Below are 17,919 nucleotides of genomic sequence, written 5' to 3' on the forward strand. Positions count from 1 at the left end.
ATTTTTGAGTTTCAGAGAAAGATACAAATTCTGTAAGTCATTCCTTTTGATGGATTTCATACTGAATAGGATCATTCACTAAAGTAAAAAAATAATCATACTTTAAGTTAGTATCATAATATCATGCAAAGAGGTATATATATTAGACTTCAAAATATACAAAAAAGGTTTCAAGTAATCCCATGCGAAGGACAAACATTAATTATTAGTGATGTTTAGCATGCTCTTGTCTATAAAAGGTAAATCACTTTGAAAAGACCAATCCATTTTTCTAAGATGTAGGTACGTATATAAAGTTTATTATTCTCTGAAAGAGTCTCACAAAAAGCAAAGAGCACACATATAACTAATTTTTACAACTCAGATGAGAGTAATAATAATTTTTAAATTTGAGAAGTGCATCACATAAAACATTTAGACAGTATGTATGAAAATGCTAGTTTGTATTTATTACCAGGTTCAGGGAACAAAGTATTAGAGAAAAAAAACTTTTCTCAAGAGCTAAAACTTAATAATGCCCAACATTTCAAAATACTTTCCATGAATCCTCACCTGGTTGAGATAATGATACTCTTCCGGTTCTTTAAGATGGAATGCTAATCTTTCTTCTTCACTTGCTCCTGCCAGAAGGTAATAAAATACATGATAGTTCCTGTTGGAAACAAAGAGTATGGCTTTAGAATGGACATGATCTATGGCCTTCACTTAACAGAAAAAAGAGCAAATGTTAATTAATAAAATGTTCTAACTTTGCCTCATTTTTTAATGCAAAAGTGGTTAAATTCAATATTTTAAGTATTATAATATAAATTACTAAATTCAAGAGAGGGGTGAAGGCAGCTCCATGGCAAAGGTTAAGACATAAAAATTCTCTCCTCCATAAAAGCAATCAGAAAACTGGCAGATTTGTCAGAATCAACTTTTTCAAAACTCTAGAAATTACCCCAAAGCTTAATGCAATCCAATGTTTACATAAGAAAACCAGCTCAATCTCAGTAAAAAATGCAACCTTTGGAGCCTTTTAACTTGCCCTATTCCATCTCCTGTTCACCAGATCCATGGTAGCCTTCAAAACCACTAGCTTATAATGGTGATTAACACCAGAAGCCTGGCAGCTTTCAAAAGAGGGCAGAACAGGGTTAGAAGCCTCATTCTCTGAGAAGTATTATCTAAACTATCTGATGGTTCCCTGGAAGAAGCTGTGTTCAAAATGGTCTATTGACATGACTCTCACACTTAGCCCAGCGTGAAAACCTTTTTCTCCAGGGGCCTTTGTAGAAAATTATAAGCAATATTTTAACATGTCAGCTACAATAAACAATGAATAAATGTTGGGGCAAACAACAAATTAACAGAAATTTAAAGAGAAATGTGATCTCCACACAGAATTTTAATTCCAGTTTATCCCAAGAATCTAGAAGGCCATGCACATACGTAAGGCTGTGCACGTGCCGTGCCCAGGGCTTCATGTCTTCTTGGCAAAGAGGGTACTGAATGCTCACCTCTGGCTAACCTTGAAGGAATACACAAGCAGAAAGTAAAGGCAAAGGCAGTATTATAAAATGCCTGAGTGTTAAAGGTGCAAACAGAATGCCCTGAGGTAAAGATCAAGAGATTTACAGTTGTCAAGCATTTAATGAAATCTCTGTTCAATCACTAGCTGACACTAAGCTAACCAAGCAAATACTTGAATGGTCACACCTGAAACACAACAGAGACTTCACAAAGTTAGATCAAAAAGCTGTGACACAAACAGAAACAAAAACAATCACAAACCCTAGGAATAAGAGACTCTTATTTCCAGAGCTGACACATGTTATTTTAAATGTCCAATTATTACTTAAACTGTCCAATTTTCAGGGGCACCTGGGTGGCTCAGTCAGTTAAGCGTCTGACTTCAGCTCACATTATGATCTAGCAGTTCGTAAGTTCAAGCCCCATGTCCAACTCTGTGCTGACAGCTCAGAGCCTGAAGCCTGATTCGGATTCTGTTTCCCTCTCTCTACCCCTCCCCCACTCACTATTTGTTTCTCTCTCTCTCAAAAATAGATAAACATTAAAAAATAATAAATAAATAAGTAAATAAAATGTCCAATTTTCAAATAAATGTATGAGGCATGTAAAGAAACAAAGTATAGCACACACCAAAGAAAAAACACAATCAATAGTAACTGTCCTTGAAAAAGCCTTAGTACACAAGATTTTTAATCAACTATTTTAAATATGTTCAAAGAACTAAAGGGAACCATATTGAAAGAACTAAAGGAAAGTAGAATAATGTCTCATCAAATAGAGCCTATCAAAAATATATAGAACTTATAAATAAAAATAATCAAAAAGGAATTAGAGTTGAAAAATAAAATAACTAAAATGAAAAAAATACCTAGAAGCACTCAACAGCAGACCTGAGTGGGCAGAAGGCATTAGTGAACGTGAAGACAGGTCACTTGAAACTAGTCTGAAGAGAAAGAAAAATAAATGAAGAGAACTGAACAGAGCCTCAGATATCTGTGGGACACCATTAAGCAGACACCAACACATGCACAATAGGAGTCCCAAAAAGAGAGAAAAGGAGCAAAAAGAATATCTGAAAAATAACCAAAAACTCCCCAAATTTGATGAAAAAACAAACTGCACATCCAAGAAACTCAACTAACTCCAGGGAAGAAAAATTTAAAGAGATTGACACTTAGACAAATTAAGACTATTTAAAAACAAAGACAAATTTTCAAAGCACCATGAAAAGATATGCTGAATCAAGGAATCCTAATAAAAGATTTCTCATCAGGAAACATGGCAGCAGGATAACATACTTGAAGTACTGAGAGGAAAAATAGTATCAATCAAAAATTATATATCCAACAAAACTATCCCTCAAAAATACAGGAGATTTTAGGATAGTCCCAGATAAACAAAAATTAAGCAACTTCATAACTAGCGGATAGGCCCCACAAGAAACACTATAGGGACTTTTTCTAGCTGAAATGAAAGGAGAGCAGACAATTTCCAATTAAACATGAAGAAATAAATAGCACTAGTAAAGGCAACTATATAGGTAAATATTTTAAAAAGTATATATTCAAGTTTTTTGTCTGTAACTCTTTTCCTGCCTATTAGATCTCAAAGACATCAGCCAAAAACCCATAATGACCAATCTATATTGATGGGCCTACCATTATAAAGATGTAATTTATATGGCAAGAATTGTACAAAGGAGGGGGAAAGGAATAAAGCTACACAGGAGCAAAGTTATTTGTGCATTATCAAAATTAAGTTGGTATTAACCCAAAAAAGACATAAAATAAATGTTAACTGTAATTGCCAGGAGAATCATTAAGAAAATAAGAAATACGTAGGGTCGCCTGGGTGGCTCAGTCAGTAAAGAATCCAATTTCAGCTCCTGTCATGATCTCACAGTTCATAGATTCGAGCCCTGTGTCAGGCTCTGTGCTGACAGCTAGCTCAGAGCCTGGAGCCTGTTTTCAGATTCTGTGTCTCCCTCTCTCTCTGACCCTCTCCTGCCCATGCTGTCTCTCTCTCTCTCTCTCAAAAATAAATAAAAACTTAATGTTTAACAAAATTTTAACCAAAAAAAAGAGAAACATATAATAAAAGAGATGCCAATGGTACACCAAAAAACGTCTATTTATACAAAACACAGCAGTAATTGGAGAATAGAAGAACTAAAACATCATAAAATATACAAAAGAAATAGCAAAATAACATTCATAAATTCTATCTTACCAATCTTAAGTATAAATTAACACTCTAGTCCACAGATGAGTAAAATCAACAATAAGTTATCTCCAACAGACACATTACAGATTAAAAGATACAAAAAGGTCTGAAGTGAAAAATGGAAAAAATACCATAAAAAATTAAGTGAGAAACAGCTAATATGTCTATTAACATCTGATACAACAGACCTTAAGACAAAAATTGTTACTAGCTGCAAAGGACATTTTATAATGACAAAAGGATCAAAAAGATACAACAATTCTAAATGCAAATACATATAAAAACAAGCCCCAAAATACATAAAACAAAAACTGAAAGAACTGAAGAAAAAAATATTCAACCTAGTATTGAGATATTTCAACATCTCACTTTCAATAATAAACAGAACAAGACAAAAGATCAACAAGGAAAAAGAGAATTTGAAAAATACTAAAAATCAACTATATGTAACAGACATCTATAGAATATACCATCTAACAACAGCAGGATAAATACCCATGGAACATTTTCCAGGTTAGAAAATCTTAGACTATAAAACAAGTCTCAATAAATGTAAGGGGACTGTGACACCTGGGTGCCTCATTAAGCATCTGACTCTTGATTTTGGTTCAGGTCATGATCTCATGGTTCATGAGTTTGAGCTCTACATCAGGCTGTGAGCTGACAATGCAGAGCCTGTTTGGGTTTCTCTCTCTCTCTCAAAATAAAGAATTTGTTTAAGTAAATGTAAGAGAACTGAAATTGTACAAGCTATGTTCTCTAATGACCTTACAATGAGATAAAAAATCAATAACAAATTTCCAAACTTCAAAAATACAGTACGTAGAAATTCACAAACACACTCCTAAATAACAATGAGTTCAAAGAAGAAATCACACAGGAAATTAGAAAATACACTGAGATGCATGAAAACAAAAATATAACACGACAAAACTTGGGAACCACTGAAGCAATGTTCAATGGTCTTTATAGCTAGCTGTAAACCCATATTAAAACAGAAGAACTCAAATCTAACCATTCACCTTAAGAAGCTAAAAAATGTTTTTTAATTTAAAAAAGAGCAAATGAAGCCCAAAGCAAGCAGAACAAAGTGATAAGCATGAGAAGAGAAATAAAATAGGGAAGAGTAAACAGAAAAATTAACCAAAACTTGGTCCTTTCAAAAGATCAACAAAATTAACGAACTCTTATCTAAACTGATCCAAAAGGTGGGGGCGATTGCTATGGTCTGAATGTGTGCCCCTCAAAGTCCTAGCTTGAAATCTTAAACCCAAAAGGTAATGGTATTAGGAGGTGTGCCCTTTGGGGGTTGATTAGGTCATGACTGGTGGAGCCCTCATGAATGGGTTTAGTGATCTTATAAAAGAGATACTACAGAGTTCCCTATCCCATTCCACCATGTGAGGACCAAGCAAGAAGGTATGAGTAATGAACCAGGAAAAGATCTAACTTGAATACAACCATATTGGCACCTTGATCATGTATTTCCCAGCCTCCAGAACTCTAAGAAATAAATTCCTGTTGTTTATAAGTTACCCAGATTGAGGTATTTTATTATAGCAGCCCAAAAAACTTAGAAGTAGACCTCAAATTCAGGAAGAAAAGGGGGGACATTATTACTAGTCTTTCAGAAATAAAAAATATTATAAGGGAGTACTATAAACAAATTTTTTTGCCAACAAATTAGATGACTTAGATAAAACAGAAAAATTGCTAGGAAGGTAAAAACTATCAAATTTGGCTAAAAAAGAGAAAATCTACAGAAACTTACAATAACTAAAGTATCTAAATTAATAATCAAAACTTCCCCCCCAAAACCCAGAACCAGATGGCTTCACTAGTAAATTCTACCAATTATTTAAAACAGAATTAACCCTATCCTTCCCAAACTTTTACCATCTCATTCTATAAACCAGTATTATCCTGATACCAAAACCAGATAAAGACATCAGAAGAAAAACAAAAAACTTACAGCAATATCCCTTATGAATACAGACACAAAAAATCCTCAACAAAATACTAGCAACCCACCTGCAGCAATACATAATAAAGATTACACATCTATCCACAAAGTGAATCCAGTAAGATAATAGTAAATCAGTTTATAAACTGTGGATCTTCTCTCCCATTGATGAAACCATGCTATATCTCAACCACTCCATTAAAATGTGTTAGAAAGTGTTACAAGTAATCTCCTAATGGCAGTATCTTTTAGCTCTACAAATCTTTATGAAGCTATTCTCTTCCTAAAACTCCCTTCCCTTCAATTTCAAAAAACTTCAAATTTAAATTTCCTCCTCTGCTAGCCACACAAAAAAATTAACAGAGGAGTCTTGAGTTCTAGTCCTAACCTGGCAGGTATTCATTACAATAATTTTAGCTATGAATTACTGAACTTTAATTATATATAAGGACCACACTCAATTTACTTTTTTAATTTTTTTAAATTTTTTCTAATGTTTCATTTGTTTATTTTTGAGACACAAAGTAGGGGAGGGGCAGAGAGAGAGAGGCAGACAGAGGATCTGAAGCAGGCTCTGCACTGACAGTAGCGAGACTGATGTGGGGCTCAGCTCAGGAACCATGAAATCATGACCTGAGCTGAAGTCAGACGTCCAACCGAGCCACCCACACATCCTTATTTTTACTTTTAAAGAGACAGCAAGCTTAAGTGAGCAAGAAAGGCAGAGGGAGGGAGAGAGAGAGAGAGAGAGAGAGAGAGAGAGAGAGAGAGAGAATCCAAGCAGGCTCCATGCTTAGTATAGAGCCTTGATGCAGAGCTCAATCCTGAGCCGAAATCAAGAGTCAGATATTCAACTGACTGAGCCACCAAGCTAAATCCTAAAAACCTCATAAATGTTGTTTTATTTACTCCTCTAAATAACTATCAGTAAGATAGTTTTCCATCTGTAAACTGGGAATAAATATCAAAGAAATAGATGCCAAAGGCATATCCAATATTTGAATGTAGGTCTCTCTCTTTTTTTTTTTTATAATGTTTATTTTTGAGAGAGAGAGAGAGAGACAGCATGAGCAGAAGAGGGGGGGGGGGGGCAGAGACACAGAATACAAAGCATGCTCCGGGCTCCGAAATGGAGCACAGAGCCCGACATGGGGCCAAACTCATGAACTGTAAGATCATGACCTAGGCTGAAGTCAGAGGCTTAACTACTGAGCCAACCAGACACCCATGAATGTAGGTCTCTTTAACTTCAAACTCTGATTCTTAACTTTATTTTGTCTCATTGTAGCATAAAGCAAATCATTTACTGCTCTTACATTTGGGGTTTTTCTTCCCCCTGACATTTGGTTTCTTCATCTGTATAAAGTTAGAGATATCATCTCTGAAGTCCCATATACCTCATATATTGAAATGAAATTAAGTGCCTTATTAAAAAATTTTCTCAAATTATAAAGACATGGGGAAAAGCCCAAAGCCACAATGCTCACGAAAAGCAGTAAGCTGAGATACTACTGTTTTTCTGTTTGGACAGTTTGCCTAGAATTTAGAAAAGACAACTGTTCCACATGTAGGCATACCTCAGAGACATTGTGGGTTCAGTTCCAGACCACTACAATAAAGCAAATCTCAAAATAACATGAGGCAAATCATTTTTTTTGGTTTCGCAGTGCATATAACAGTTTACACTACGCTACAATCTTTTAAGTATGTAATAGCATTATGTCTAAAAACCAATGTACAGGGGCGCCTGGGTGGCTCAGTTGGTTAAGCCTCCGACTTCGGCTCAGGTCAAATGTCACATTTGTGGGTTCGAACCCCACATCAGGCTCTGTGCTGACAGCTGGCTCAGAGCCTGGAGCCTGCTTCTGGTTCTGTGTCTCCTCTCTCTGTCCCTCCCCCTCTCATGCTCTGTCTCTCTCTGTATCAAAAATAAATAAAACATTTTTAAAAAATTAAATAAAAATAAAAATAAAAAACAATGTACATACCTTAATTTAAAAGTGCTGCTTTGCTTAAAAAAAGTAATGCTAACCATCATCTGAGCTTTTAGCTACTTGTAATCACAAATCACAGATCATAGTAACAAATATAATACTAATGTAAGAGTTTGAAATATTCCAAAAACTACCAAAATTTGAGACAGAGAGGTACAAAGTGAACAAATGCTGTTGGAAAAATGGTGCCAGAAGACTTGTTCAACACAGGGTTGCCACAAACCAATTTGTAAAAATTGCAATATTGGTGAAGTGCAATAAAACAAGGTATGCTTGTACCCATTTAAAAAAATCTCCTAGCAGCCTCTGAAAAAGTGCATTGTTCTACCAATGATAGAAACAGCAATTATAAATAAAGTGATACACAGTATATACTGAATTAAAAGTCATAATACACAAACATTCTAAAAGTTGATCTGCATAAAACAGTTAACTTAATCTAATTACATTAATAAAAATTTGTACCGTTCATTATGCTCTTGATAAACAAGTCTGGACTTCTCCAGTAGGTATTTTTCAACATAGGCACTAGAAGAAAAATAAAATTAGTTGATATAGACAATAAAGTTTAAGGTATAGAAATATGTTTTCAGAGAAGATGCAAAGGTAAAAAGAATACTATCCAGATCATTTTATTACATTTATCATTATAACTGTTTTATAAATGCTGGTAGTGTTATCTGCATTAAATTCATAAACTAGTTAAGTCTTTTGGGAGGGGTTCAATAAATCAAAATAAAGTCAGAAATTCAAAACATAGCACAGAAGACCCACCCATGGCATAGACTTTACTTTCCTTCCAGGTTCATATACCACTACACATTATTTTTAAAATATTTTAAAGTTTATTTATTTATTTTAAGAGAAAGAGAGTACACAAATGACCAAGGGAGGGGCAGAGAAAGACAGAGAGAAAGAAAATCTGAAGCAGGCTCCACACTGTCAGCGTGGAATCTGATATGGGGCTCAAACTCATGAACTGGGAGATCATGACCTGAGCCCAAACCAAGAGTCAGGATGCTTAACTAACTGAGCCACCCAGATACCCTTTTATTTTTTTTATGTTAATTTTTTGAGAGAGAGCTAGAACACGTACTTGAGTGCGAGCAGGGAAGGGGGATAGGGCAGAAATAGAGGAGACAGAGGATGCAAAGGGGGCTCTGCTGACAGCAGAGAGCCCGATGCGGTGCTCGACCTCACAAACTATAAAATCATGACCTGAGTTGATGTCAGACATTTAACTGACTGAGCCACCAGACACCCCGCCACTACACATTCTTTCAGATGTTATACTTTGGCCAGATGTCCAAATAAAGTTCAAAGACATATTTATTAACATATTCATGCTAGTACCACATTCTGGAATCTACTCATTTATGACTTACTGATTTACTCAGTTAAGTATTCATTATTTGGGCACTGTGCTAAGTACTGTTCAAATATGGAAATAAGTGATATACTATCTGTCCTCACAGGGCTTACAAACTAGTGGAGGAAATATGTAAACAAGAGACTATCATACTGAGTTGATATACGGTTTATTAAAGAGCAATGACCAGGATATTATGGATATACCAAGAGAGATAGGTAAGAGTCAATCCAAGAAGGAAAAAATTACATAAGGAACAATTCCCATAGAGGTGAGTACACAGCACATAGTAAACATTTTGAAAATCTATTTGATGAGTGACTGAACAAATGACTCTATAATCTGAAAGACTGACAAAAAGGCCAGGAGAACTGCATTGTATAAAGGCATAAGAGGAGGTGGGTACTTAACATCAGGGAAGATAATAGTTAACAAGACTACAGAATGAGACAGACAAGTGGAGTGGATCCAGAAGAACCAATATACTATAGGCCAGAAGAATGGATTTTATCCTGTAATGAGGAATTAAAACATAAATTGTATTTCTGATATGCTATTCTCTTTTATCCAGCCTGTACCCCACCACTTCAAGTCTTCAATACCTACTACCAAACTGAAACAATTAGTTAAGCTCCCACTGTAAAAGAGGCTCCTATGATCTGAAATTTAAAAAGCTTCAGACTACTAAATCCAAATAACTTAGCACAAACCTCTGTGGGGTCAAAATCTGACTTTGGAGCTTTTATTGCCATCAGTTCCCACCTACTGCATGCTCAATATTTCAGTCATTCTCACAAGCACACCGTTCACTCCTGGCTGCATTGTTCATACTCTTCTTTCCACTTTTAACTCTGTAGTCTATACTCACTCTCTACCCAATAGGCTCCATCCATTCACCCATTACCACTACCACTACCACTAATTAAAGTGCATCACTTCCTCTGAGTTATTATCATCACCTCTGGTCTAAACTACTGAAACAGGTTCTTAATCTGTACAAAATGGGAGAAACAGAACTAACATAAACTAGTATGTTCTTTTATTTTATTTGACGATAGTTGACAACGTTACATTAGTTTCAGGTATTCAGGTGTACAACATGCAGTGTACTCAAAAAATTTATACATTATACTATGCTCACAAGTGTAGCTACCATTCCTCAGTTACAATTACCATTGACTATATTCCCTATGCAAGGCCTTTTACCCCCAGGACCTACTTACTCAATCGTAACTGGCAGCCTTGACTCATTTTGCCCATTCCACCACCCTCCTACCCTCTGGCAACCATCAATTTGTTCTCTGTATTTATAGGTGTGATTCTGCTTTTTTGTTTATTCATTTGTTTTTTAGATTCCACATAGTACGTGAAATTCTTATACCCACTCTGCATGGCAAATATTACTGGCTATTTCATATGTGGAGAAACTGATGCTCAAAGATATTAAGATCATGCAGCTAGTAAACAGCAGAACTATGATTGGATACCACGTCTGTTTTAACTAAAAGCCTCTCTCTTTCAGCTACATCATCATACTCCTAGACATCTCTCCTTCCTCCCCTCCAATCCATGAGTTATACTGCTCTGAGAGTTATTTACCTAAAAGATCTATTCATGTTATTCCTCTTTCACGGCTGCTCATACTAAAGTACATATGGGTGAACTGATGTTGTATCTACCTGGGATTGTTTTTTAAAATATGTCAACAAAGAAAAAGAAAAAAAATAGATGAAGTATACATGGCAAAATATGATAAAACTGTTTGATCTAAATAGGCATTCCTTGTACTAGTCTCTTTACTTCAATGTTTGATATTTTTTATAATAAACTTTAAAAAAAATTTTTTATGGTTTTTATTTTATTTTTGAGAGACAGAGACAGTGCGAGCAGGGGAGGGTCAGAGAGAGAGGGAGACACAGAATCTGAAGCAGGCTCCAGGCTCTGAGCTAGCTGTTAGCACAGAGCCCGACGTGGGGCTCGAACCCACGAACCGTGAGATCTTGACCTGAGTTGAAGCCGGACGCTTAACCGACTGAGGCACCCAGGCGCCCCAATAATAAACTTTTTAAAATTTGCTTCCCAGTGTCAAAAGGATAAATTATAAACATCAGAGCTTTATTCAGAATCTGAAACCAACTGACCATTATGTCCATAATCTGTAGTCTCTGAACTTATTCAAGGAAACCAAACTCTTTTTCAAGACACATGATAAAAATCACCCTTTTTTGTGAGCTCTTCCAGACATGTGCTTTAATCATTGTACTTATGTCAATTATCTCCAAATTAATAAATTCATTTAATATTAGTTCAATAAAATCAAGCCATAAAAGGTGTGGAAGAAATTTTAATACAAATTGCATGGGCAAAGGGGTACCTGGGTGGCTCAGTCAACTGAGCATCCAACTTCAGCTCAAGTCATGATCTCACGGTTCATGAGGTCAAGCACCGCATAAGGCTCTGTGCTGACAGCTCAGTCTGGACCTTGCATCCTGTGTCTTCCCTCTCTCTCTGCCCCTCCCCTATCACACTCTTAAAATTTTTAAGTGCTAAGGCAAAGAATACAAACTGAAAAGACTATGTACTATATGGTTCCAACTATATGACATTCTGGAAAAGGCAAAACTTTCCTTACTATAAAAAAGATAAGTGGTTGTCAAAGGTTAGTGGATAAGAAGGGATGAACAGGCAAAACACAGAGGATTTTTAGGGTAGTAAAACTACTCACATGGTACTGTAATGGTGAATACATGTCTTTACACAATTGTCAAAGTCCACAGAATATAAAACACAAATGGAACACACCAATGTTTTTAATTAAGGAAACTGGGGGATAGAGTAAAGAGGTATATGGGAACTCTCTGTACTTTTTACTCATTTTTGTTGTGACCCTAAAACTGCTCTAAAGATAAAGTCTATTAGTTGTTTTAAAGTTAGGAAGAATATTGCTGACACAACCAGAGGTACTCTGATTACAGACTATATAAGAAATGTTATTGCAACAAAATTAAATTTCATGAATAGTATTAGGTAGAAAAATGTGGCTGTGATTCCTGTGCAGGGTCAAATTATATGCCCAACCTACTCAAAACAATTTTAAAAACTAAATGTATGCATAATACAGAGAAATAAAACAAATGTAGCAAATTGTTAACAATGAATAAATCTACATTAAGGATATATAAGTGCTAATGAGAAAGAATGAAATCATGCCATTTGCAGCAACGTGGATGAAAATGGTACACTGAGTGAAATAAGTCAGTCAGAGGACAGATATCCTGTTTTCACTCATGTAGATCTTGAGAAACTTAACAGAAGACCATGGAAGAAAGGAAGGGGAAAAAAATAATTACAAACGAGAAGGAAGGAGACAAACCACAAGAGACTCTTAACAACTCTTAACAGAAAACAAACTGAGGGGGGATGGGGAGGTGAGGGTGGGGGAGAGAGAAAATGGGTGATGGGCATTGAGGAGGGAATTTGATGGCATGAGCACTGGGTGTTGTAATGGGAGCCAATTTGACAATAAATTATATTTTTAAAAAGGATGCAGAAGTGCTACACTATTCTTTGAACTTTTCTCAGGCTTGAACTTTTCCAAAAGAAAGAAAAGTTCAGAAGAAAACAATTTAGTAGACACCAATATCACTATTCTCATTATGTGTAAATGAACTATCTCTGGATTATGAAGAGGCAATGGGGAAAATATAAACATACTCCAAAGCCTACTGCTACTTACCCAAGTACAGTGCCAGTTTCTTGGTAATTTACTTGAATAAACTTGCCAAAACGACTTGAATTGTTATTATGAGCTGTCTTTGCATTTCCAAAGGCCTGTTAAAATAAATAGTTATTGTTATCATTTTTAAAATGGAAAATCTTACTTAGATCAGCTCAAAGAGATAAAATGCTAGAGATCGTAGAAAAGCAATTCTCTTTAACTTCAGATGCCTATGGTTTAGGTAAAGTAAAAGACAAAACCTAATAGTTGAAATAAAACCAAGTAGGAAGAGTGGCACCTGGGTGACTCAGTCCATTAAGTGTCCAACCTCAGCTCAGGTCATGGTCTCACAGTTCTCAAGTTCAAACCCTGTGTTGGGCTCTGTGCTGACAGCTCAGAGCCTGGAACCTGCTTCAGATTCTGTGTCTCCCTCTCTCTGCCTCTTTCCTGCTCACACTCCCTCAAAAATAAATGTTGGAGGAAAAAAATTATTTAATAATAATAAAAGTAAATAAATAAAACTTTTAAAAAACAAGTAGGAAGTATTTTGTGCTTTTCAGTGAAATGAAAAGCCTGGGTGGCTCAGTGGATTAATCATCTGACTTTGGCTCAGGCCATGATCTCACAGTCCATGAGTTCAAGCCCCGCACTGGGCTCTGTGCTGATAGCTTAGACCCTGGAGCCTGCTTCAGATTCTGTCTCCCTCTCTCTCTACCCCTCCCCTACTCGCACTCGGTCTCTCAAAAATATTTTTTTTAACTTTAATAAATAAATTTTAACTATAAAGACTTAATACTCCTTAAAATTAATTTAAATTTTACATCCCAGAGCCAGCAATCTAATTTTCTTTATAGTTTATTGTCAAGTTGGTTCCCATATAATGGCCAGTGCTCAAGCAATCTTTCCTAATGTATTCAGTATCTAATTTTTAAAATCTTGCTAAATTAAATAACAAGATAGAAGTAGAATAATCACATCAAAATAATTGCAATTTTAGGGGTGCCTGAAGTTAAGTTAGCAGCTAACTCTTGATTTCAATTCAGGTCATCATCTCATGGTTCATGAGATAGAGCCCCTTACTGGGTTTGGAGCCCAGAGACAGCACAGAGCCTGCTTGGGACTCTCTCTCTCCTTCTCTTGGCCCCTCCCCTGCTCATGTGTGCTCGCTCTCTCTCTCTCTCTCTCTCTCTCTCTCTCACTGAAAATAAATGCAATTTTAGAATAGTATAAACGAAATAAGGTTTCACTACATAATGTATTCCACTTTATTACATCTACTTACAATAAAGCTATAGTACTATTTTTAAAAGAATATACTGTTACCAAAGTATACACAATGCAGTGAATATTACCCAGCAATAAAGATGATACATCAATACTGATGAATATCAAAACACTATGTGGAAGAAACCAGACTCAAGAGTACCTATTGTAATATGAAATTTTAGAAAAGGCAAAAACAGTAATAGGAAGAAGATCAGAGTTGTCTGGGAATGAGGGTGGGGTTGGGAAGTATCTATATAAAGGGTTAATGAAAATATTCTATAGCTTCACTGTATCGTATATATACATTTATCAAAAATCACTGAATTATGAATTTTAAATGGCTACATTTTACGGTAAGTTATATCCCAATAAAATTTGTTAAAATTTAAATTTAAAAGAAATAATCCTCAATTGAATTCACATATTCAACAACTTGAATGAATCTTTAAGACATAATACTGAATGAGAAGATAGTCCCAAAACTTTACATACTGTATGATTCCATTTCTGTGACATTTTGAAAAAAAAACAACAACGGAGAACAGAGAGATAGTTCCCAAGAATTATGGAAGTACTGGAGGGAATCAAAGGGTATAAAGATAAAGAATAGTGTGAGGAAGTTTCAAGAGATAGTGGAACCTTTCTGTATTCAGATTATATACAGATGATTAAAAAAATTAATAGGTTTTAAAATTCTGTAAGGTTGTTCTTTTAATTTTAAAGGCCAAAGAAAGACAATTTATGATATCTAAATCTGAAAATACTCATCATAAGCCAACCCACATTAAAAGGAACATTAAAGTAAGTCCTTCATGCAGAAGGAAAATATCATAGTCAAATATGGATCAACATATGGAAGGAATGGAGAACAGCTGAAATGGTAACCAGAAAAGCAAATATACCAAGAATTTTTTATTACTTAAATCTCCTGAAAAAAAATCATTGAAAATAAGGTCGGAGAAAATTATGAAGATTTCTGAAAATCCTCTTTTTCTTAAGAGAAATTAAACCAAAAAAATTATCCAAATCAACTTTTCGACAACTCTAGAAATTAACCAAAGGCTTGCAATAATCTTTTGAAGGCAACATTTAATCAAGGAAAACAAATGAATCTCAGTAAGAAAAACAGGCATTGTGGCATTTTAACTTATCCAATTACCATCTCCCTCTCCACAGCTCCATGCTAAAGAGAAAAGCAATGCCCTATCATTACAGTCTGTTTCAAAGGCAGCCTATAAGCCACTGGAGGATCAAAACAGGATTACAGCTAAAGCCCCATCCCACAGGTAACTGTCAGAATTTGAGAGCTACATCACATTTCCCTGGAAAACCTCACTCAAAGGGTCATCTTTACTTGACATGACTTGGAAATCGCTCACAAGGAACAGCTTTCTCACCCATGCACATTTGTTAAAATCAATCAGAGGCAACGGATTAAAACACTGCAACTGCCTAAGGTAGCAATAGGAGAATGGGGCAAAAAATGAGGTAACCAAACAACTTAAGAACTTCACACACACAAAAATTGGAAGCCTCATTGCTTCAGGACATTTTTTTTAAATCCTTGTCCAATTATTATCTGACAACTAAACTAAATGAAGAGAGAATGTAAAGGCCTCACAGAAAAAAAGAATAGACCTCATAGACTAATTTCAAAGAAGTCATGGACAACCAAACAGCAATAACAAAACAACTACCACAAATCCTGTAGTATCTCATTTCCAAAACTACTACATTGTATTAACAAAAATACCCACTTTTCACCAAAACATTATAAGACATGCAAAGAAGAAAGAAAGTATGGACACAAAATTTTTATAAACACAATAAACAGAAATTGTCTCTGAAAAATCCCAAATGTTGGACCTCCAAAGCCAAAACTTTATATCAGCTATTTTAAATACTTTTTTCCCCATTTATTTATTTTTAAATACTTTCAAACAATTAAAGGAAAATATGACAAAGGTGCCTTAACAATAGAGACTATTAGTGAAGGGACAGAAATTATAAAAATTCCAATATTGAAAAGTAAATTAACTAAGATAAATTCACTGAAGGGGCTCAAGTAGAGAGAGATATGAACAAGTAGAAGAATCAGCAAACTTGAAACCTGATCAACTGAGGTGATACCTAAGGAATGGTTGGGGGGGGCGGGATTTAAAAATAATGAACAGAGCAAGCTTCAGAGACTGTGGAACATCATCAAACATGCTAATATAACACCAGAAGGAGAGGATAGAGTGGTAAACACAAAATCAATAATTTAAAATGAATGGCCCAAAACTTCCCAAATTTCATTAAAAACACTAAGCTACATATCTAGCAACCTTCACAAATTCAAAGTATGAAGAATAAGTATTTAAATAATGATCAAACTATTGAATGACCAAAAATGTTTCTTAAAAGCAGTGAGAGAGATGCAACATATACCATATGTAGGTTCCTAAATAAGCATTAACACCAAATTTCTCCAAATAAAACATTAAGATAGACAATAGTGGAGTTATACATTCAAAGCACTGAGAAAAGCCTGTCAACCAAGAATTCTGTGTTCAATAAAACTGTCTTTCAAAATTAAAGGAGAAATTAAGATATTTAAATAAACAAAAACCAGAAGAATTCATTCAGGACCAAATGGGCCTTATGAAGCAATACTAAATTAAGTAATATAAGATGGATTGAAAGGACACTTAATAAAGCAAATCTATATGAAGAAAAAAAAAGTTGGTAGTAATCCAAACTGAATTGTTATGTTAATTGGGATGCTTATGAATACCACTGAAAAAAATAACAAAAAAAAAGAGAACAAAATTAAAATAGTATGCTAGAAAACATCTCCCTAACATAACATAACAGTCAGTAGTACTGGAAGAATACAAGAACATGAAAAAGCATATTTAAAAAACAAATTGTAGACATCAATCCTTCATTACAGTTAAATACATCAACTGTAAATGGATTAAACATTCCAGTCAAAAGGCAAATAACTGGCAGAATAGGTTTTTGTTTTGTTTTGTTTTTAATGATCCGACTCCACGCTTTCCCCAAAAACCATACTTCAGGTTCAAAGACACAAACAAGTTCAAAGTAGCTCTGTATCTACTTTAAAAATTCAAACTTTGTGTAAACTTTATTTCAGGGCACCTGGGTGGCTCAGTAGGTTAAGCATCCAATATAATCCCATGGTTGTTAGATCAAGCCCCACATGATGTTCCATGCTGAGTGTGGACCCTGCTTAAGATTCCCTCTCTCTCCCCCTTTGTCCCCGCTGCTTCCTTGCAGTCTCTAAATACATACATACATACATATATACATACATACATACATACATAAAACTTTCCTGCAAAGAAAACATCAGGCCTGGATTGCTTCATAGAATCCTAACACTGATAGTGGGGGGGAGAAAATTCTACACAATCTCTTCCAAAAATATAAAACACCCCAACTCATTCCCATGTGGCCAGAATTATCCTGATACAAAAAGAAAAAAGACATGAAAGAAAACAATATTTCTCATGACCACATATCAATAATTCTAAACAAAATTTTAGCAAACCAAATCCAGCAATACATTAAAGGATATTACATCATGACAACTGATATTTAGCTCCAGAATGACAAAACAGTGTACCAATCAAAAATCCATCAATATAATTCTCCATATTAACAAACTTTTCTTTTTTTAAACCATTTGATCATCTCAAATAGACACAGAAAAAGCATTTGACAAAATCCAGCCTTTCCTGATAAAAACTCTAAACAAAGTGAGAATAAAAGGAAATGGCCCTCAATCTAATAAAGCGCATCTACATGAAACCAACAGATACCAACATACTTAATGTTTAAGGCTGAATGTTTTCCTCCCAAGACA

At 35.0% G+C, this 17,919-nt stretch overlaps 1 protein-coding gene across 1 annotated transcript in view; it reads right to left on the minus strand.

Annotated features, from left to right (window-relative positions):
* MYO9A (myosin IXA) overlaps positions 1-17,919 on the minus strand; it is a 269,955-nt gene that overhangs the window by 204,071 nt on the left and 47,965 nt on the right. Inside the window, exons 3-5 of the mRNA XM_029952268.1 lie at positions 12,801-12,895; positions 8,161-8,223; positions 553-652 (exon numbers count right to left, since the gene is read on the minus strand). Of these exons, the coding sequence (XP_029808128.1) occupies positions 553-652; positions 8,161-8,223; positions 12,801-12,895 (258 nt within the window). The remainder of the gene's footprint in view (positions 1-552; positions 653-8,160; positions 8,224-12,800; positions 12,896-17,919) is intronic.

The sequence above is a fragment of the Suricata suricatta genome, chromosome 9, assembly GCF_006229205.1.
Source record: "Suricata suricatta isolate VVHF042 chromosome 9, meerkat_22Aug2017_6uvM2_HiC, whole genome shotgun sequence".
In the NCBI taxonomy this organism is placed as follows: Eukaryota; Metazoa; Chordata; class Mammalia; order Carnivora; family Herpestidae; genus Suricata; species Suricata suricatta.